Raw genomic sequence first — 22,167 nt, 5'->3', positions numbered from 1 at the left:
TCAGCCTTAAAAAGGAAAGAGATCCTGACACCTGCTACACCATGGATGTACCTGAAGGACATGATGCTCAGTGAGAAGCCAGACACAAAAGGACAAATACTGTGTGATTCCACTCACATGGAGTCCCTGGAGCAGTGAAATCCATAGAAAATAGGATGGTGGGGGCCAGGGGCTGGGGGAGGGGGTGGGGAGTTATTGATTAATGGGTACGGAGTTTCTGTTTGAGGTGATGAAAATGTTTTGGAGACAATTACTGCTGACGGTTGCACAACATTGCAAATGAAACTAATGTCACCGAACTGTATATTTAAAAATGGTGAAGCTGGTAAGTTGTAGGTGTATTTACCACAATGTAAAAAATATTTTTTTTAAGGAAAAAAAGACTGAGAGATGGCAGGGAGATCACTGGTCCAACATCTTGGTTTGCAGAAAGAAATGGGGCCGGGGGAGGGGCCCGTCTTCCCAAGAGGATCCGCGACAGTGAGTGGCCAGTTGGGCCCAGAACCCAGGCCCCATCTCTGTCCCCTGCCCCCCACGAGGAGGAGTTCCTCTTGCAGGATGCTCCAGCCCACAGCACAGCACATTGACCTGAAGTCAGGGGCCCTGGGGCCGCAGTCCCAGCTCAGGGAAGGAGGTACACCCCGGGCGGCCGAGCTGCGGCTCCCGTGACCTCAGACCCCATCCTGAAGGTGCCAGGGCCCCGCAGGCCACACAGGAGTCAGGTGACACCCAGGGGACCTCAGGGCCCCTCTGCTGCTCCCCGCCCCCAGTCAGTAACAGGAAATAAGCCACAGGGGGCCGAGTGTTTAGGAACAAAATTTATTCCAATTTAAAACAGAATTCATTTCAGGAGAAAGGTATGAAAAGTCTATTTCCATCACATATCTCTGGATTAAGGGGTCAGGGCCCCGACACGCTGCCTGAACATGGACAGCTCCGGCCACAGGAGACTGGCACTGAGCCGACGGCGCCCGCCCCTCAGCCCGCACGGACAATACATGCATTTCAAATGACAAAAGGTTTAAAAACAGCATTTTTATATAATATTCTTTTTTAAATAGATTAAGGTTTAAATTGTCTGAAATCAGGACTGTTTAATATACAAGTGGGCGAGGTCACCCCCGCCAGCCGGCACGGCCCCTCACACCACTGGGGCGTTGGCACTCGGAGGGCAGTTCTGCTGGGTGACGTGACACAGCAGTGGGGGTAGGTTGGCACTCGGGCAAGCGCCTCGGAGGCGAGCGGGCCAGGCGGGGAGGTTGGGCACAGCAGCCGGGCTTGCCCCGGGATCTTGGCACTCCAGCCCCTCCGGAAGTTAACACTCTGGATGCGCCCCCCACCGCCTCCCCCTCGAGGGCCTGCCCCGGCTCCCTGTGCGTTGTGGGCCCCTGGGAGCCCACCGCCAGCGGCACCACCGTCCCCGGCCGCACGTCAGGGCTATGGCACAAACGCCCGCAAGTGGACGCACGGCACCAGAGAGGGCCCTTCGGGTGGAGATGCCCAAGGAAAACAGGCCGAGAAGCCTGCCCCCTACCCTGGGCCCTGCGTATCAGGCACAGGAGGGAGGCGGGAGGCGGACGGACGGGGACAGGGCTGGTGTGGGGCTGGTCTGACGTGTGCGCTGTTTCTCTGCACTCCCTGGTCAAGGGCCGCCCTGAGCACTCACTCGCAGGGCCCAGGTACGCAGGGCAGGTGCGGGGCGCCACCGGCGGGCCACTCCCGTCACGTTGGTGCAAGAAACCAACCACACAAAACCAACCACTGCAGTGCTCGGCCCACGCCACATGAGACGGCCACTTCCTCCCCCCAGAAACCGGCCCTCAGGCCCTCGGGGAGGGCCCCTCAGTGCGTGGCCGTGGCCAGGCTGAGGGCCCACCTCCAGCTGCCACGAGCCCCGACAGCTCGGCTCCGGGCAGAGTGCAGGGCGGTGGGCATCTCCCAGCCACCCACAGCCCCGCCAGGGCGACCCTCCCTGCGTCTCTGCCTCTCGGGGACAGACCTGAGAAAATTCTGAAAGAAGTCCCTACCCCACCCTCACTGCTTCCAAACTGGGTACAAAATGGAACAAAACAAACAGTGGCTCCCAGTCCAAGCGGGCTTCCTCAGGGTTGGGGACCGAGCCCAGAGCCCAGGAGCGCTCCCAGCGGAAGACCCGGAGAACCACGCCCCGGGCCCCCGCGGCAGGCAGGGCTGTGAGACAGGGCCCCAGGGGCTGCTTTTTGTTTCCTCAAAAAAAAAGAAAAAATGGTTAGGCACTTCCCAGGGCGGGCAGCGGGGGGCGCCACCCACCCCCACGTCTTGGAGTCCGGGGCAGAAACCCGGCAACAGTGGTGAGGGCGTCAATAACTTAAACAAGGAAGAAAGAGAAGTCCCAGCCTCTGCGTCTCCACGCCTTCGGAGATCAGAAGAAAGCAGGCCAACAACTGTCCCCGGAGGCAGTGTCTCGCGCCGCTGGGGGCCAGGTCTCATCTCTGCCCGTCTTCTGTGGGTTCTCTTTTTTTTTCTTTTTCCTTTTTTGTTTTTTTTTGTTTTTTTTAGAAAAAAGCAAGCCACGAGTCAAGGCCAGAAAAAGGCGGCCTCTGCCACTGACAAAGATGAGAAGGTGCACGAGGTGTGTAGGAAGAAAGATGTACATCCCCTGATAACTGTGAAATAAAAACCATTTGTTTAAAAATATGAAAAAACCCCGACTCCTGGGGCAGACTGGCGACCAGCAGGCGGCTGGCGGGAGTCCGCGTGGTCACACCAGGTTGTACTCCTTCAGGTTGAGCTGCAGGATGGTGTCCTTGACAGCGGCGAAGACGAAGCGGATGTTCTCCGTGTCGGTGGCGCACGTGAAGTGGGAATAGATGATCTTGTCACTGTCGGGGTTCAGGTCCACGAACATCTTCAGGATGAACTCCCGGGCGGCCTGTGCGTCCCGCTGCGGGCCTGGCGGAGGAGGGGGGAGGGGCAGGATGAGCCGAGGGAGCCGCGCAGCCCCCCTGCCCAGCAGCCCCTCACTCAGGCCCACCTGCCAGGCAGACCCACCTCCCACCTCCCTGGCTCCCGCCTCCTCTCTGTCCACCCCCCCCCAACTCAGGCATGTGTCCACAGCCCTGCTGCCCCCTGGCAGCCAGCCTCCTGCTCTGGCCTGCCGCCCACCCCACACCCTACCCCACCCCCACCCTCCACCCTACCCCACACCCCGACCCCCCACCCTACCCCACACTCCCACCCCCCGGCCTCCCGGCTCCTCAGGCAGCACCTCCGGGAGACGCCGGGGAGGGAGTGGCAGAGCCCCGACTGCCCCCCAGGAGCGCCCCCAGGGGTTTCCGCGTGGGGGGGTGGGGATGGCAGGAGGGGTCCGGCTCACCCCGTATCCCCCGCGCCTCGCTCCTCCCCGTGCCCGGGCCCTGGGCAGGTGGGGACAGGCTGCCAGGCGGTGACCGCAGGGTGCCCCCTCCCACAGACGACGCTCCCCCGGGGGACACGAAGCTCTCTCCACCATCCAGGGCCCTGCGAGGCGCCCGCCGAGCTCCAGCCACACTAACTGCACCGCGGCCTCCGTGCGGCCTGGGAAACGCCGTCCTCGTGTCACTCCTGAGTCGCCAACGAGGCCACCAAGGCCCAGAGAGGGTGAGGGAGGCGCTGGCAGCGTCCAGGACAGGCCGCTAGGGCGGGCTCACCGTCGAACTCAGGGAAGTAGTCCACCAGGTGGGAGTGGAGGATCTTGTCCTCCAGCAGGTCCTTCTTGTTGAGGAAGAGGATGACGGACGAGTTCTGGAACCAGGGGTAGGTGACGATGGTCCGGAACAGTGCTTTGCTCTCCTCCATGCGGTTCTGAGGGGCAGGCAGCAGGTTGGCGGCAGGTCCCCCAAAAGGGCCTGTGGGTACCCCCCTCCCTGGGCCCAGCGAGGGCCTCACCTCGTTGTCCGACTCCACCAGCACTTGGTCGTACTCGCTGAGGGCCACGAGGAACATGATGGACGTCACGTTCTCAAAGCAGTGGATCCACTTCCTCCGCTCGGACCTCTGGCCCCCCACGTCCACCATCCTGCAGGGCGGGGTGCACGGGCTCAGCGCGGGGCTGCAGATGACAATGCCCACCCCCAGCACAGCCGCCTCTGCCAGAGCCACAGCGACCCCTGAGGCATCAGAGCAACGAGGGCCCCTCAGTCACCTGTCAGAGCCAGCAAAGCCGCAACACCATTAAGCCAGGAGAACACAGCACAAGCAGGGGAGGGGGGACCCCCGAGACAGCCAGGCGCCTGCTTGCCGAGGGAGGGGCCCTGGCCTACAGGGGGCACCGTGGAGCGTGTGAGGCACAGACCCCGGTGGGGCTGAGCCGGGCGACCTCGGATGTCCCACATCTGGAAACCCGTCTCCCCTTGTTGGATACCACACGGCATCACCTATGAAATGCTGGAACCCACCCCAGCCACGGCGAGAGGAGGCTGCTTGTCCAGTGGGAGATGTCGGCACACAGATGCTGACACCAGGCGGGGCGGGGACACGCTAGGGACAGCGCCCTGACCATCACGACTGGTGACAGGTCCCCGCTTCCTACTTGTGAGTTTCTTAAGTTTTCTTTGACGAGGAAGCCCTCTACTTTTTTTTTTCGGTACGCAGGCCTCTCACTGTTGTGGCCTCTCCCGTTGCAGAGCACAGGCTCCGGACGCGCAGGCTCAGCGGCCATGGCTCACGGGCCCAGCCGCTCCGCGGCATGTGGGATCTTCCCGGACCGGGGCACGAACCCGTGTCCCCTGCATCGGCAGGCGGACTCTCAACCACTGCGCCACCAGGGAAGCCCCAAAGCCCTCTACTTTTGAAGACGATGGCGAGAAAGAACAGCGGCCTGAGAAGGCAAGGGTCCCCGGGCCAGGCCCGTCCACAGCTGTTGGACAGTCAGGCAGCAGAGGCCAATCCGCCTGGCGGGGGTTTCTCAGAGGAGCTTCTAGCAAGCACAGGCAGATGGCGGATGTGCCAGGGTGACCTAGGGTATGGGAGGGGGTGAGTGGGCACCAGGCCCACCGGGCTGCCGCTGCCAGTCTGGGGAGCGCGATCGGGCCGACGGCGTCAGGGGCCACAGCCTTTCTGGAACTGAGTCTCCCCAGTACAGCCAGGCGGGAACCTGGGCCTCCAGGGGCGGGGCGGGGGGGGGTCAGGTCTTTGCAGGAGGTCCGTGTGGGACCAGGCTCAGGCCTCACACATCAGGCCAATCGCACTGTCACTGGATGCTGTGTGAGCTCCGATCAAGATGGGGGCACAAGCTCCCTGCCCGGGCCCCCGGCCTGCCCTCTGTAAGCCCTTGACCAGACAAGGGGTGGGCTGGCCAAGGGACAGTGGCGGCAGAGGTGCAGGGCCACTCTGCAGTGTGGACAGCAGCAGAGCGCACACACAGGCTTGGGGGAGGGGCGGGAAGGGAGGGGGGGAGGCGTTCTGGACAGAGGGCACAGTAGCTGCGGAGGCCAAGGTGAGGCCGTGTGAGGGGACCCTGGAACGTGGGGTCGGGCGGAAGGCCAGTGATAGCCCCGGCCTGTGCCCTGCAGGCCTCTGAGGTCCTGGACCCCATCGAGAATCTGACCAAAAAAGAAGGAAACCGAAATGCTGAACTCTCACCAGAAAATGTACCATCAGGCATGTGCAGTGTGATGCCTACAACTCCTGAGGGTCCAAGGGCACCCCGGGGGCTCTGACAGGTGAGAAAGGATGGGGGGCCAGCTGGGGGCACCCAGACTCTCCCCCTCTCCCAGAAGCTTCTGCCTGAGAAATGCGGTCCCTGGGGCCAGAGGGCACCTCAAAGCAAACCCAACAGACTCCCTGAATGCCCCCGGGGCTGGTGCTTCAAGGCAACAGGGCAGGACCTCCACCAGCAGCGCTGCCTCTGGGGCCCCTGGGGTGGGCTCGCCCAGCAGAAGGGACCCCATGCAGTGGCGGGGAGGGAAGGCTCGCAGCCAGAGCAGGAATCCCACCCCAGAGCCTGGGCCTCAGAGCCCTGGGCGAACCGTGTCCCCCAGTCAGTCCCCCTGAAACCTGGGGACACAGCCTGATCTGGAAGCGGGGTCCCCGCAGATGGCACTAGTTCAGACAGGGTCACTCCGGAGCAGGAGCCCTGGATCCAGTGATCAGTGGAGTTACCGTAAGAAGGAAACATGGGCACAGACCCAGGGAGGGGCCGTGTGATGATGGACGCAGAGATGGAGCGAGGCTTTTACAAGCCAAGGGACGCCGCGGGCTGCCAGCACCCCCAGAGCTGGGGGGACGGAGCAGCTTCCCCTCACGCCCTCAGGAGGACCCAGCCCTGCCGACACCTTGACCTCGCAGCTCGGAGAGGATGCATTTCTGTGATTTTACGCTGCCCATCTGTGGTCATTTGTTACGGCTGCCCCGGGAGACACACTTGGCCTTGCCGCCTGGCAGCTCTGGACAAGCTGTGACCTCACGGGGTGGCGGGGCCCATCCTGGGGGACGGCCCTGAGTTCACCCTGGCTGCATGGGCTTCGGAACTGGGCCGCAGAGGGGTCTGGAGCCACCTTCCCCGGGGGCCCTCAGGCTCCTCCGCCGCCCGCCTGGAGCACCCTTGCTCTGGCCTGGATTCCAGACCACCCGCCCGCCCATCCGCACGCACGCGCTGGCACCCTCCCCCCATCTGGGGCCCACGCGGAGCCCGCACCAGGAGGCCGTTGCCCCCGGGGCCGCCTCCATTCAGCCCTGCCAGCGCCACCAGGGCCTGGCTCACTCGGAAACCTGGTGACAGCCACGGACAAGGACCCTCTCTCGCTGCCCCACACCGGGGGCCGGGGCCGGGGGCACAGGTACCTGAAGATGATGTTCTCCAGGTCGAAGGGGTACTCGATGATGCCAGTGGTGGGCACGCGCACTCGCAGCACGTCCTGCTGGGTGGGCAGGTAGCCCGAGGTGGCGATGCGGTCCACGTCAGTCAGGTAGCTGCAACACAGCAGGCAGGGCCGCTCAGGCCAGCCCACGAGGGGCCTCCCGGCCATCCCAGGTCTCCTGAGCGCTGGGAGGGGCCCAAGCAGCCCAAGTACTTGGGACGAGAACGGACAGGGGCGAAATGAGGCTGCAGGGAACGCCTGGGACAGAACCCCGCCCCAGCTCTGAGGGACGGCTGTCCGGGGATGGGGACGGCGCCGGGGTTCCGAAGAGAGGCTGTGGGCTGGAGGGGTGGCTTTTCACAACCAAACCTGTCACTTTGGAATAGTTTGACAGACACAGAAAAGGGGCAGAGAGACAACGGAAAATCCCCGCAGACACCCGCCTCCCTGCAGGGAAATCGCCCCGTCACGGCTAACGAGGCGCCATGCAGACCCTCCTCCGCCCAGGCCTGGTCCGGCCCCACTCACTACTTGGCAGAGTCCGAGAGCTGGTACTCCCGCCGGCGGTCGTAGCACTCCTGGATGCCGGGGTCGTTCCACAGCGTCTTGATGGCACTCACGTACCGGTGCTCGAAGGTGGTCACCTTCTCCACATCCACCTCCCGGATCAGGAGCGCGTTGGCCTGTGGGGCGAGGGGCAGGCCGGGACGCTCAGCGCCAGCACCCGGCAACCGACTCGGAACCATTGACTCCCATTTCCCATGAACACGCATCAGGACGACGCAAGGGCGACCGGCAGCGATCGCCCCCCAGTGCCAGGCCCCCAAAGGAAAATGCAGATGGAGGCAGCTCCCGGGAGCAGGGCCCACCCGGCCGCCACGCACCTCAGTCCCGGGGCACCCAAACAGGACAGAGGAACAAACACCACTGGCTGCCCCTGTGTTCCCATGCTGCAGGTGAGGAAACCGAGGCACAGAGAGCTGCTGTGACCTAAGAAGAACCTGCCCCCCGACTCCAAGCACACAGCTCCTGAAACCCTCGGGATCTCTGAAGGCATAGGTCCTCTCGTGTGCAGCCTGGGATGGGGTCTGGGGACCAGAGCAACCCACCAGGAAGGGGAGGCTGAGCTAATCATAACAGTCCAGTGGCCCAATGACTCATGCCCCTGGGATGGAGCCTCCACAGACCCTGGACCACAGGGCTCGGAGACCCGCTCCTAAAGAGCCTCGCTGAGACACACCACCCCAGAGACCCACACACGCGCACGCACACACACCTACACACACACACACCTACACACACACACACCTACACACACACCTACACACACACCTACACACACACACACACACACACACACACACACACACACACAACCCGCCGGGGGCAGAAGGCCCCCAGGAGACCCCCTGTCTCTCCTCCAGCCTGCTCCACATGCCTGTGCTCGGGATGGTCCCACCCACACGGCTGAGGGACTGGGGAGGGGACACAGCTGGGCAGAACCCCAAACAAGGAATGAGGGGGCCCCAGCCCAGGCTCTGGAACCCACCGGTCACCTCCCAGGGATGCTCTCCCGCCCCAGCCCCCGCACAACAGCGTCCTTCAGCCCCGCCTCACCCTCCCAGCCTCCCAATCTGGGCCTGGAGAAGCAGACACCAGCCCCAGAAAACCCCCAACTGCGGATGCATGTAGGCCAGGGACCAGACGTCTGTTTCTACGGCCACGCTGTCCCTGCTGCTGCAGCGAAAGCCACCAGGGATGACGTGTAAGCGAGTGGCCGTGGCCCGCGCCAGCAAGGCTGCACCTACAGAGACAGGCCTTAGTCTGCCAATCCCTGTTCCAGATGCCTCTGGACTTCCACGGTTAAAGTGGGGCCTGGACGCTGAGGGGCCTCAGCTGCGAGCAATCCTACGAACCAGAGGGTGAGAGGCTCCAGCAGGCCCTACATGCTCATTCCCACAGCCAGGCTGGCCGGGCCCCAGACCCAGTGCTGGGCCCTGTAGGGTCCCTGATGACCCGTGAAACGGGCATCAAGGCGGGAAGACACCAATATCAGAAATCTGGTTGACTGGCCTTCTTAAGCTTCCAAGTAAACAGACTAATTTAAACCCTATTGGACATACATGGTCCAATACACGGTGCCACATGCCAGCCCAGGCAAACTGCTGGAGTTGAAAGAGAAGTCCCCGAAAACAGATCCACAAAAGCGAAGCCAAGGGAGGCCGCCAGAGAGAGCCCCCTGGTGCACGGCCGGGGCAACGCCGCTCGGACAGCAGGCAGGCAGCCCCTCTGGAAGGCGAACCGAGAGGTACCCTGGACCTCGCACCTCCACTGCTGGGGACGCGCCCAGGAGAAACCAGGACAGGCGTGCAAACAAAAACCTGCACACGAGTGTTCCAGCAGCATGTCCACGAGAGCCAGAAGAGTGGAAACAACCATGCGTCCGTCGATGGACGATGGACAAACCATGTGTCCCTCCACACAATGAGCATCATTCAGCCACAAAGAGGAGTGAGGCACTGACACTCGCTGCAACGTGAGAGAAGCCAGACACAGAAGGACACACGGGGTGTGATTCCATTGATGGGAAACGTCCAGAACAGGCAGATCCACAGAGACAGGGAGTGGGTTCCTGGTTGTCAGGGGCTGGGTTAGGCGTAGGGGAGGTGACTGCCACTGGGGACAGGGTTTCTTTCTGGAGTGATGAGAACGTTATGGAATTAGAGGCAATGGTTGCACAACTCTGTGAATATGTTAAAAATGAGTGAATTGCACACTTTAAATGGGTGACTTGGTATGTACGTTTTCTCAATAAGCTGTTACTGAAGGAAATAAGAGAACGTGCCACCCCCGGGGGGCACAGAGGGCCTGATACAGTGCGTGGAGTGCCTGGTAGGACGCTGGCCCGCAGAGGGGGCCAGGACTCACTCTGCCCCCTGTAGGACGCCCCGCCGCACCCGGCGCTCCCGCCCGGGCCTCACCTTGTTCTGCTCGTACTTGTAGAGGATCTTGAGGGTCTCCATGGCCCGGATCATGGCCTGCATGGCGGTGAAGATGTTCTGGTACACCAGCTTGGTGAAGCCCCGCTTGTCCTCCTCCGAGTAGCCCGCCCCGTGGATGATGCGCATCTGCTTGATGAACGTGCTCTTCCCGCTCTCGCCCGTGCCTGCAAATGGCCCAGTGAGACCCAGCGGGACCGGACCCGCGACCCGAGCCGTGGGCTCGCCGCACCCTGCACACGAGAAGCCCCGCCCACGAGGAGCCCCGAACACGCGGAGTCCCGCCCACGAGGCTCGAGGTGGGGATGCGCCTGGCCAGCCGCTGCTGCCTGGACAACAGGGCGGGCCGCGTCCTCCCACGCACACCCTGTCTACAGGGGCCGCCGAGGCTCAGAGGAGGTCGGGACAACAACGTGGGCAGGGACGGGAAGGGAGCAGCCGCGGCACCTGCGGCAACTTGGGTCTGAATTCAACTCTGGCCGCAGCCGAGGAACTGGAGGCCAGGAGCAGTGAAGTGTCTCCCCCAGATGCTGCCACCCCCTTAACTGGTCACGTGACGAGCTCCCTTGTCCCACATGCCCTCATGTGACAACGTCCCGCCAACCCACGGCTGTTCTGATCAGAACAGCTTTCCTTCAGGGCACGAGTTTGGCATCTGCGTCGAGGCCACGCTGGGCCTTCGCAGGGCGCCGGGCCATGCCCCCCACAGTCCCCAGCAGCCCCTGAACCTGTACCTCACCCAACCTCACGCCACCCCGAGACCGAACGTGACTCTGGCGCTTGAACAGCCCCAAGGCCCACGTCCCTGTCAGCCCAGAGGCCCTTTGGGTGCCCGGGGCCCCTCCCCTCCCTGTCCCACCACCCTCCAGGTGTCAGGTGTCAAGGCCCCACCTCAGAGAAGGGCGCACGGAGTCTCCGGGATCAAGGGCTGGCCAGCCCCACCTGGCACCAGCGCTGCGGCAGGAGGGAGGGCTCCTCTCCTGCTCCAGCCTCTCACCGCCCTGTCACCCTCTAAGCGGCAAAGCCGTACCCCCACTTTTGTTCACCTCCACACGCAGGGACTGCATTTTAGTGGCTTTAATGTGCCCACAAATCTCTGGGATGTCTTCCGTGCAGAGGGGGAGCCTGACCCTTCCCGGAGGGCGGGCTGGACTCAGTGCCTCCCTCCCAACCAGAAGAATCTGACCAAGGATGGCCTGTCACTTCCAAGACGAGTCACGGGGCTCCCCGTCCTCTGTAGGACTTTCGCGGGGGCTGGGGGGCAGCGCCGTCCCTGAGGGCCCATGTGGGCAGGAGCCATGTGAGGGGCCACCCTGGAAGCGGCTTCTCCGGCCCTACTGGGCCTTCAGATGAGGCAGCCCCGGCCAACACGTGCTCTACAACCTCATAAGGGACCCCGAGCCAGAACCCCCACGACTCCTGACCCTCAGAATCTGCCTGTGTGCTATTTTCAGCTACTAAGTTACAGGGTGGTTTTATTGCACAGCGGGAGAGAACTTCTACAGCCTAAGGACGCATGGCCTCAAACCCCTACTTGATAACCAACACAGGTCCCCACTCACCCATGCACTGAAGCCCCCAGGCCCCCTCTTGGGGACTCAGAACCCCCCAGACTTGCCCCAGCCCGCCTGGGCTCATCCTCCCCACCCTGTCTCAGAGTCACCTGTGTCCCCCACCCCAACGAAGGGGCCTGAGCTGCGTCCTGCCCTGCACGCCATCCGGCTCACAGCCACCGGTGCCGTGGGCGCAGGGCAGGCAGCTCCCCTCTGCACTGGGACCCATCACCACTGCCTTTCAGGGAGTCTCTCTCAGGCATCTGCTGCCCGCCTCCTTGTCCGGGAGCTCCCGGAGAAGACATGGGTTCTGAGCGGCCTGCAGTGACCACACCATCCTGCAGCAGGAGGCCCTCCGCCCGCGTCTGAGTAACTGACCACGGATGCCTGAGCCCACCTGGGGAGACAGAGCAGAGGCCGCCTCACTGCAGCTGCCCCTTTCTAGGACCTCCATCAAGGCACTGGGTCCTTTTACGAATAAAAGAATACGACTCTGGTTCTGTCACCGAGTGGTAACTACCCCAATGCCACCTTCCATCCCACTGCTGCCGCAACATCAACCAGAGGCCAGGCGCCCACTCCCACCAAGGCCCCACCCCAGCTCTGAGGCAGGAGGGGCGAGGACCCCATGTGACCCCACACCTCCCTGAGGGGTCCACGCACTCCTCCCTCGTTGCAGGAGGCGGGGTGGGGGAGGGGAGGCGACACACAGGAATGCCATGCCCTGCGTGGTTTCCTCTGGACCAGGGTCCCCGCAGCACTGCTGACACTGGGGCCGGCCCGGGCACTCTGGGGTGTTGAGCAGCACCCCTGGCCCCGCCCCCTCAATGCCAGGATCCCCTCAGTGTGACACACAGACATCCCCAGACACTGCCCAATGTCCTTTGGGGGCAGGAACCCCCAGGTGAGAACCCCTGTTTTTGACACTATGCTACTGTAAAAAGATACGTGCCCTGCTGGTGTTTGGAAGGGCCTCTCACCAGAAACATCAGACCAGTGGCCACTAAAGCCCAACCCCCTGCAGCCACAGGTCAGCTGAGGTGGAAAAGGGCAGCCACTCAGGCCCCGGGGCGCTGCCCCTTGAGTCCACCCCCCTGAACTGCAGGAGGGGCAAGAGAGCTGCACAAGCACAAGGGCGCGGGGAGATCCAGAGAGAGCCTGCTGACTTCAGACCACAGCCAGCGTCTCCAAAACGGGTGCGCAAAGGACAGGCAGCCCCCCCAGAGCTCCCCAGAGGCAGCGCAGGACACCGAGGGTCTCACACACGTGCACGCGCCCATGCCAACAACCAAGGGACAGCGGGTGTTCACGGAGGAGCCGTGATCACCGGCCAGAGAGTGGCCGAGGGAGAACGGGGGACGCCCCGGTGCCCAACACAGACGACGCAGCTGGGACACGCCCCGAAAACCAAGAAACGGAAGACGGACCCCTCGGAAGCCGGAAACACAACTGGCCCTGGAGACGTCGGAGGTCCTGGACGAGGCACATGGCCCGAACCCTGCTGGGGGCAGAGGAGCCGCTGCGAAGACAGCACCGCGATCAAGTGCAGGAGCAAAAGGCACTAGTGAGGTGAGGGGGTGGTGACGGGGCGGTGACGGGCCTCACGAGCGATCATGTCGCAATCCACGTGTCAAGTACTCACGTGCACCCCTTAAACCACACAACACGCGTGGCACTTACGTCTCAATAAAGCTGGGGGAGAACGCAGCAAAAGGGACACCCTGGGGACAGTGTGGCCCAGGAGGCGGGACAGTCAGTGACCCCGCCTGGGCCATGCCACCTTGCCAGAAAGAACAGAGAAAGGAGGTTGTGGAGGTGGCGGCTGCAGAGGCCGGGCCCCCGGAGGAAAGCCCCACGAGCCGCACGTCGAGGGTGGCGTGTCACCTGTGCTCAGGGCCAACAGCGACTGAGTGACAGGTGCCAGTCCCAGCAGGCACCTCCCGGCAGAGCTGTGGGTGGAAGGCCGGAGCTGCGGGCCCTGGGCTCTGGAACCGGCAGGCCCAGCTGGCCAGAGCTCGGCCACCACTGGCCAGGGAGGGAGGGAGGAAAGGCTCCGGGGGACGCAGAGCCGCCACAGCGTCGTCTCCAGGTGCCCACCCCCTGGCCCAACTCAGCCCACATGCTGCCGGCACCCAGTGCCGGGAGCTGGGACCCGGGCCCCCCAACACGCCCGAGCCAACAGCCTCCTGCTCAGAGAAGTCTCGGGGTGCGAGGCCCACCTGGACCTCACGGCCAGGCCTATCTGCTGTAGCCGCCGCCCGGGGGTCCCTGGCAGCTCCAGCTCATCCTGCCCCGCCCTTGGTCAGTTCCCCCTGAAGATCTAGTCATGGGGACTTCCCTGGTGGAAGATTCCACGCTCCCAATGCAGGGGGCCCAGGTTCGATCCCTGGTTGGGGAACTAGATGCCACATGCATGCCACAACTAAGAGTTCGCATGCCACAACCAATAGTTCGTGTGCCGCAACTAAGAGTTCGCATGCCACAACTAAGGAGCCTGGGAGCCACAACTAAGGAGCCCACGTGCTGCAACTAAGGAGCCCGCAAGCTGCATCTGAGACCCAGCGCAACCAAATAAATATCTATAAAAAAAAAACCTTCAACAGCTGCCCACCAGGGAGAAGAGCAAGGCCCCCCTCAAGCAAGACCGTGTGAGACCCCGTGATGGGCCTCGTTCTAGCCACGCACCTGCACAGGTGCAGAGGGCACCTACCGCCACACCCCCTCCCAGCGAGGATGCCGAGTGGCCCCAGGTCCTGGCTGTACTCAGACTCCGAGCTCGTGTCTGTGGGTCCCCTGGCCCCCACTGTCCCCCACAACGCAACCAGCCCAACCTTGCACGAGGACAGCCGTGGCACTGCGGCCCGGGGCCGGCGCGTGACACCACTGTTCACGTCGCCCACGCATCGGGCCCTGCCCCTCCCGAACGCCACCCCAACTCCCTGCACAGAAACCCAAACTCACGTTTTCCAGGAAGGGCCCCAGTGCCCCCAGCGCCCCACCTGCTCCTGGCCTGCTGCTCCCGTCTGTCCCTGCTGGGAGCCAGCTCCCCGAGGGCGGGGCTCTGCCAGCAGCCTCACACCCAGCCCCAGCACAGGCCCGGCCCGCAGAAGTCACCGCACACATTTTTCCCGAATGAACCAAATGAACTCGGCCCTAATCCACAGTCCCGGTTCTGTCACGTGTCCCCCTCAGGTCCTCTGCATCCCCTGCCCTAACTCCAAGAATGGGGGCCCCTGGGGGCACCACCCATGTGAGGGGTCCTGCCCCTGGGGGCCTGGCAGGGGCCAGACAGCACAGCGGGGCCGGGAGCCTGCAGGACGATCTCTGGGCGTGCTCAGTGGCATCACCAGTTGCCCAGCTGAGACTAACTGGAGAAGAGGAAGGAGGAGAGCAGCCCCATCCCTGCGACAGAGGGAGAAAGCCACTGTCTCGCCTGCACAGTCGGCCAAGATCTAGGACCGCAGACCGGGAGGAATTATGTCTGAGCCCAGGCAGCCACTCCTCAAATGTGGGAGAGAAGAGGGGCAGGGAAAGGGCCTGGAGGACAGGAAGGATGGTGCTGGTCCGACATCATCCCAGTGGGACTCAAGGTGTGCAGGATCCATGGCCCCCGGGGCAAGTGGCCACGATCTAGCAAGAGAACACTAGTGTCAGAAGCTGGGGTTCAGGGCTGCCGCCCAGCCATCCCTAATTCTAGAATGTGGGCAGTGAAGCCAGGAACCCCAGGACCACAGGAGGCCCAGGCGAGAGCACTGCCAGGGATCTGGGCTCCTGGAAACACAGCCCGGAAATCCAGCATGGCCCCGAGCTGTGTCAACAGGTCCAAGATCAAAGAGGCACGACGACCTTCTGCTGGAGAAAGTGCAAACACCTCGTGCAGCCAAGGAAGGCAACTGCACGCTCCCCTCGCCCCCGCTCATCCATTCATTCAGTGGTACATCTATCACCCCACCTCCTGCCGGACAAGTGAAGGAGCTGAGGCACAGAGAGGTCACGAAGCTTCGCTGAGGTCACACAACCAGTAACTGTCAGACCTCAACAGGCTAAGGTCTTCGGGCTTCACGTCCGTCCATCTCTTCGTGGTCCACGGTCACCGCCACCCAGGGAAGTGAGCGAATGTGAGAGCACTGGGGGAGCTCTCCCGGGCCAGCCACGGGCCTTTCAGAGACACCACAGCAGCGGGCGCCAGCGCAGACAGGGGCCAGGAGGGAGGACAACAGGGCAGACCTCGGGACTCATCCCTTCATCTGACCTCCACACCGTGGCCGCTAAGTCAGCAGGTCCAGCGTCCCCTGCCCAGGTGACTCCAGGCGCAGACACCGGTCCCCTGGGCCAGCCCCCCTCTTGTCCCACGTGCCAGGTCCTAGTGCAGCGCTTCCTGAAGCCTAACGCTCAGGAGTCGGGGAGACTGGTATGAGCCTCAGTCCTGCCCAACCCTGCCGTGCAGCCCAGCTGCCCAGCCTGGGGGACGGGAAGGCCCCCACCCACCTGTCGAGGCTCAGCAGAGAGGACCAATGGGGCAGAGACGGGGCGACCCGCCTCCGTGGGGTGTCTGACCTTTCAGCTCTACGCCAACCGAGGTCCGTAAGCAAACCTCCTTGGCAGGCGCTGGGATCAGATCAGGAAACGAGAGGCCCAGCCCTGAGGGCCAAGCTCCGGAGACCCCACCGCAAGACAGGGAGGTCCCCGCTCGGCCGCAGAGGGACTGCCAGCCAGCGCGATACCGTGAATAAAGACAAGGGCACAGACGGCACTCCCCAGTTTGACATGCGTCGCCCCCACTGACCCTCCCACAGTCCGGGAGTTGGGGGACGCTCTCCTTCCACAGCAGGGAAACCCGAGGCTCGGGAGGCACGGGGACTGAAATCCCACCGCGCTCTCCAGCTCGGTCCTGGCGGGACCCGCCTCCCAGCGCTGCCGGGGCAGCCTGTCAACCCGGGTAAAGCCCTCCGTCGGGAGAGCAGTGACCACGGGAGGGCACAGCGCCTCGCAGGTGTTGCGGCCTTCCCCCCAACAGTGCTGCAGGCGGGGAGCCGAGGCTGTGCTCGCTCTGGAGCACCCCCAAGCCCACTCACGAGGCCTCGGGAGGGCGGCAGCTGCGAGCTGTGCCCGAGTCCCTGTCTGTCCACGCGTCACAGCAGAGGGCCACCAGCAGTGGCAACGGGCCCCGGAGCAGGGAACCTCACGTCCAGGCAGGATGTGAGGATGCCCTAAGTCGGGGCGCCCAGTCACCCCCATTCGACCTGCTTGAGGGAACTGAGTTCAGTTAGCCAATCAAAGCCACCCAGCAAACATCTCAGGTCCGCAGGGCTCTGTGCTGGGCCATGGGGTGGCAGGGCCTGCCCCGGAGGGGGGATGTGGTGGGGAAAACGAGGGGCAGACACCTTGGTAGTGACCCGCCAGGCACCCCACGCCTGGGCCAAGGGCAGAGACCGCGGCCACCCGGGAGCAGGGGGCTGGGGCGCATTGGCACAAACTCCCCAGCCAGCAAGCCTGTGGCCTGGGGCCCGGTTCTGAGAGCAGCTGGAGTTCCGCCAAAAACTAACCCCGCACGCGGGTGCCCCCGAAGCCCATGGAGATGCCCCAATCCCGTCCACGGACACTGGGCTGACAGGCCCCGCGGCTCACTGTCCTGATGGGAGAGGAGCGCCCTATGGGGACCAGAGATGGCCGTTCCCCCCGAGTGCAGCCCAGCTCCGCACACCCGGCCCAGACCAGACCCGCCCACCCAGGGCTGGACTTTGCCCCCAAGGCCCTCCGAGGCAGAGGAGGGACAAACGGGCTCCCATCCCTCCTGCCAGGGGTCCCCACTCGGCTCTGTCTGCAGCTGCTCCAAACTCCCAGCCCAGGAGTAGCAGTGACTGCGACCTGTTCTCAGGCCGCAGGGAGAAGGGCTCCACCACAAAAATCAGAAAGTGAAACCTTTTGTGGTTAAACATCCGAGGCTCTCAGGCAGCGACCAGCGCAGCTCAGCAGAGGCCGGGAAGCATCTGTGCACACGGAGTCCGGAGCCCAGGGACACACGTGGCGAGGCCGTGCTCGGGCCCAAGGGGAGGGAGATTCCCACTGGCCTGGCACGCAGGACACCGAGGGAGAGGGGCTCTGACAGCAAGTCTGGGCTCCTGCACCTCCAGGGATGGCGCCCACCCTTTCAGCGACACAAAATTTCATCTAACTTTTAAGCCCCTGAGACTCATCCTGGGGTGGGCCACGAGCGGTGGCCCAGGGCCCCAGGTGCTTCCAGCCATCAGGGTCTGCGGGGGACAGGCAGGGCCACCGCCAGGAGCCACGGCCACGTTCCACTCGCGCCTCCAAGCAGGGCAGGCGCACCCTTCCCGCCGGGGCCACCACACCCCAGGCCGGATTCCGGCCCTTTCTACCGCCCTCGGGGCCACAGCGGGCTGGACAGGAAGCCTGTGGAACTGACCGCCCTGCTTTATTTAGAAATCCCAGAGCCACTCAGCTCCTGGACCGGCACTTCCTGCGGTAGGCCTCGGTTCTCAAGGGGAAACCTGTCCTAAGGAATGGACGAGGGGCCTCCTCGGTTGTTCTCTGTTGAGTGGCAGAAACGCGGGGGCAGGGGACTGCACCTGCACCAGGAGGGATCACGGGAGGCAGAAGCCGGCGGGCCTGCCCGGGACCCCCACCGGAGCTCCTAACTGGGCCTGGGGGTCCTCTTCCGTAAAGTGGGAGAGCAACGCCGAGCCGTGGGGATCCCGGTGTATCCGCTGCAGGGACGCTCACTACCCCCATTCCTCACCACAGACGACTGTGAATGAGGATGTGGCCTGGAGTAACAGGACCAACAAAACCGAACACACCTATCACACGTGTTTGTAGACATGTTGCGTGTTGACGGCACACACGTACGTGGCTCTGGACCGTAGTGACAAAAGCATTCACCTTTCAAGCACCCACAAAGCATCTGACAAAACAAGCGAACACCGATCACATACCGGCTCTGCAACACGCATTTTACACTGTGTGCTGACACGGGGCAGGGGGGATTCTGCCCCCGGGGGACACTGGGCCACGGCTGGGGATGTCTGTGGTTCTCATGACTGGGGGTGCTCCCGGCATGGAGTGGGTGGGGCAGGGATGCTGCTCGGCACCCCCCGGCTCCCAGCACGTCCCCTGGAGCTCCGCCTGGCATTCACAGCCGCCCTCCTGGTGTCATAAACCTTCACCTTGGACCCCCAAGCTCTCATCTTCCTATCTGCCCCCATGCCTAGGACTTAATAGCTTCCCAGGAGGGTGCAGACTCCCTGTCCTGCAAGCCAGCGGGGGGAGGGGTGGGACCTCAGACCCAGGTGCTCCTGCAGCCAACAGCCCGCACCCATGGGTGGGCGCTGGGCACATCCAGATCCCCTGCAAGGCTCCTCAGCCCCAGCCCAGGGAGACCAGAGACACACAGCAAGGCTGCAAGATCACAGGCCACCGACCCGTACCCTTGAACCCCACGTCAATCTGGAGCCTGGGTGCGCACAGGGCAGGCAGCAGGGGCGTGCAGAGGTTCATGCAGCCCCCAGCCCCCAGGCAAGGCCGACTGTCTGGTAACATTAACATGCTGGTAACTTCTCAACCCCCCTCTGAAAATAAATTCTACCTCTGTTGGTGTAAGGCAGCCAGGGCCATGCTGTCCTCCCAGGTGCCACTGGGACCCCACTGCAAGTTTCCTCCAAACTTTACCGTTACTCTCTGCCTGTCTTTTCTGCAAAGATGGCCCATTTTATAGCCTTTAGGTAAAGTGGAACGTTTGGAAAAAAAAACAGGGAAGGTATTTTAATTAAAGGGAGGACCCAGAGGGTCCCCACAGGTGGGAGGAGCGAGGCAGTCCCTCCAAGACCCACGGCCTCCAGCGACTCACCGCCTCCGACCCTGCACCGTCCTGCGGGTGGACCCCTCGGTGGCAGACCCCTCTTCCACCAGGGGCCCATCACAACAGCATTTCCAACCTTCCCCACAGTGCAGGAATGCAGCAGAGCTCCGGAGAAGGCAGGGCAAGGGCTTCGCTTGTGTAAACGACCTTCTTGCCTTTGACTGTGGAGGTAAGTCCTCCAACAACCCTTATTTGGGGTGACAACAGCTTGCCGACTGCTGGGCCGACTAGTTCCGTGCAACAGGTGCGCAGTGGGGGAGACGGAGACTTGGACGGGAATCCTCTCCAGGAGGGGGAAGAGGACCCAGGAGACCCGGCTCCCACTCAGACGTAAGGAGAGGGGCCGGACGGAGACGGTTGCTCCGTCAGGGCTCCACCCGCCCCGGCCCCGAAAAGAGAGAAAAGGCTGTCTTCTCCCCCACAGATTGCTCTCCACTGGGGAGGGACATGGGTTTTCCGACTGGCCTCAGGGAACGGGGGCTGCAGGGAACAGGGCTCCACCTGGTGGGAGAAGTAGAGAAGGGATGCCAGGAGGCAAGGGGTGCGTCTTGTGGATTACAGCCCAAAGGTCTGGCCCTGAATAGATGCTGGGGGCAGCGAGGGGGCACACCTGTTGGGGGCAGGGATGGAGGACCAGTCCTGTGCAGGGAGGAGGCTTGTCTCCTGAGAAGGGGTTAGAAGGCAGGCCCTCGAGGGTTTTGGGGGCCCGAACGGGACAGCAGAAGCAGAAGCTGGCCCTGCAGGGATCAGGGGCTGGGCAGCAGAGGCACAGACTGATCCCAAAGGGTCCTGGGGACCCCGCCTGGACAGCAGAGACAGGGGCTGATCCTGAAGGAAACTGGGGCTTGATCTGGACAGCTGAAGCAGGCACTGACCCTGCAAGAACTGGTGACCTGCCACGGACAGCATAGGCGCGAGCAGATCCCGAGGGTCTGGGGCGCTGATGTGGACAACAGAGGCAGGGCCTGGCCCCTCTGATGTCAGGGACTCAACCTAGACAACACAGGCTGCAGAGATCGGGTGGCCCAGAGGTGAACAGCACAGGTAGGCAAGGGCTGACCCCGCGGGGGTCGAGCCCGCTCTGGACAGCACGCAGGGCCGTGGCCAGTACGCAGGGCCGCCCCGCCCGCCCGCCACGCGCACCGCCGGCCCGAACCCCGCAGGCCCGGCCCCACTCACCGAGCAGCAGTAGCTTGAGCTCGCGCCGGGCGTCGCGCTTGTCCCGCCGCAGCTGTTTCTCGATCTCGGCGTTGATCCGCTTGGACTCCTTCACCTCATCGCTCAGGCAACACGCCATCATGGACTCCAGAGTCATCGTCCCGGCCCCGGCCCCGGCCGCCCGCCGGCCGCCCCCGCCACCGCCCCCCGGCCGGCCCGGCCCTGGCCCCGAGCCGCCCCGGCCGCGCCCGCCCGGCCCTCGGCGCTCGGCCCCTGGGCCGGCGGTCCGCCTCGGCCGCCTGAGAGCACCGGTCCCGTTCAGCCGCTGGTCCCTCCCGGCCACCCTCCACCCGCGCCGCCACAACCGCTGGCGCCGCCGCCGCCGCCGCCGCCAACCGCAGCCGCCGCGACCGAGCGACAGCGCCTCACAACCTAACCAGCGCGCGGACAGCGCCGACGGGCAGGCGGCACGGCCAATGGGAGTGGGCGGCGGCCTGCGCGCCCGCCGCGGGGGCGGGACTAGCGGTCGGGATGGGCGGGGCGTCGCGCGGGCGGGGCGGGGAGGGGCGAGGCGGGCGCGCCCGCGGGTTTGGTTGCGCCGACGTGGGAAGGGGGACGCGCAACCGGGAGCCGGGCGGGGCCGCCCGGGATTGTGGGAATGTGGAGGACTCGTCAGGCTGGCTCGGCTCCGCTCGGCTCCGCTCGGCCCCGCTCGGCCCCGCTCGGCCCCGCTCGGCCCCGCTCGGCCCCGCTCGGCCCGGCGGCTCTCTCGGCCCCGGAGCGAAAAGTTCGGACCCGCAGCTGCGGTCGCGAGGCTGAGCGACCTAGGCCCAACGTGAGGCACTGGGGTACCAGCCCTCACGGCCTCCTGGGGTGCCCTGGCATTACCTGACCGGAAACGAACCTTCGTCTCCTCCGTTCTTGGAACAAATATTAATGGAACGTCTTCTCTATACCAGGCCTGGGCTTAGCATTAATACAGAGCCTGCTATATGCCACGTATGGGACGAGCATTAATGGAGTACCTGCTGTATATCAGGCATGGACCAGCCATTAATGTAGTGCGTGCAGTATACCGGGTATGGACCAGCTTTTAATGTAGTGCCTACTGTGTAACCAAGCATTAATGCAGTACTTGGTATATACTGGGCAGGAAACAAACATTAGTGGAATGCCTACTGTAAACTGGGCATGGACCAGGCATTAACGCAACACTTGGTATATACCAGGCCTCGACCAGGCATTAGTGCAGTGCCTGGTATAATTCCAGGCAGGGAACAAGCATCAATGAAGCACCTACTATAAACCAAGTACTGCCGGGTTGATATGGGAGCATAGCCACACCCATTCATTTAAGGAGCTTGGCTACTTTCACCCTGCACCGGCAGACCTGCATAGTTGCAACAGCCCTAAAATATTTACCATCTGGCCTCTTCCAAAAGGAGACCTAGAAGGAGGCCTAAACACAGGAAGCGCCATGTGTTTTGAATGACAGAAAAAGAAAAAAGCCTGAAATGGAGACCCATTTCACAGATGAAGAAACTGAGGTGCCCTTATGCACAGTTCCCTGACGATGGCACTCCTCCCAGCCATGACCTGGCCACAACACCCACCCGCTCTCCACCTGGCCCTGCCCAGATCCCATCACAAACCTTCCAAGCTGCACCTTGACACTCTGTGCTCACCTGTCTTGAGATAAGGGGAGAAGGGAGGGTCAAAGTCTCCATTTATCAGTTGATTGGGACTGAGGAAAGTTTGGT

At 63.4% G+C, this 22,167-nt stretch overlaps 1 protein-coding gene across 1 annotated transcript; it reads right to left on the bottom strand.

Annotated features, from left to right (window-relative positions):
* Positions 1-803: 803 nt before the first annotated feature.
* On the bottom strand, positions 804-20,597 carry GNA11 (G protein subunit alpha 11). The gene is made up of 7 exons (XM_060145618.1): positions 20,429-20,597; positions 9,800-9,984; positions 7,347-7,501; positions 6,802-6,930; positions 3,907-4,036; positions 3,669-3,822; positions 804-2,931 (listed from the first exon to the last, which is right to left on the bottom strand). The coding sequence occupies exons 1-7, from the start codon at positions 20,562-20,564 to the stop codon at positions 2,741-2,743; spliced, it is 1,080 nt and encodes a 359-aa protein (XP_060001601.1). The 5' UTR covers positions 20,565-20,597; the 3' UTR covers positions 804-2,740.
* Between the last annotated feature and the right edge of the window lie 1,570 nt (positions 20,598-22,167).

The sequence above is a fragment of the Lagenorhynchus albirostris genome, chromosome 3 (genome assembly GCF_949774975.1).
Source record: "Lagenorhynchus albirostris chromosome 3, mLagAlb1.1, whole genome shotgun sequence".
Lineage (NCBI taxonomy): Eukaryota > Metazoa > Chordata > Mammalia > Artiodactyla > Delphinidae > Lagenorhynchus > Lagenorhynchus albirostris.
Note: the sequence above shows the minus strand (reverse complement) of the source record. Positions and strands in the feature narration are given on the sequence as shown.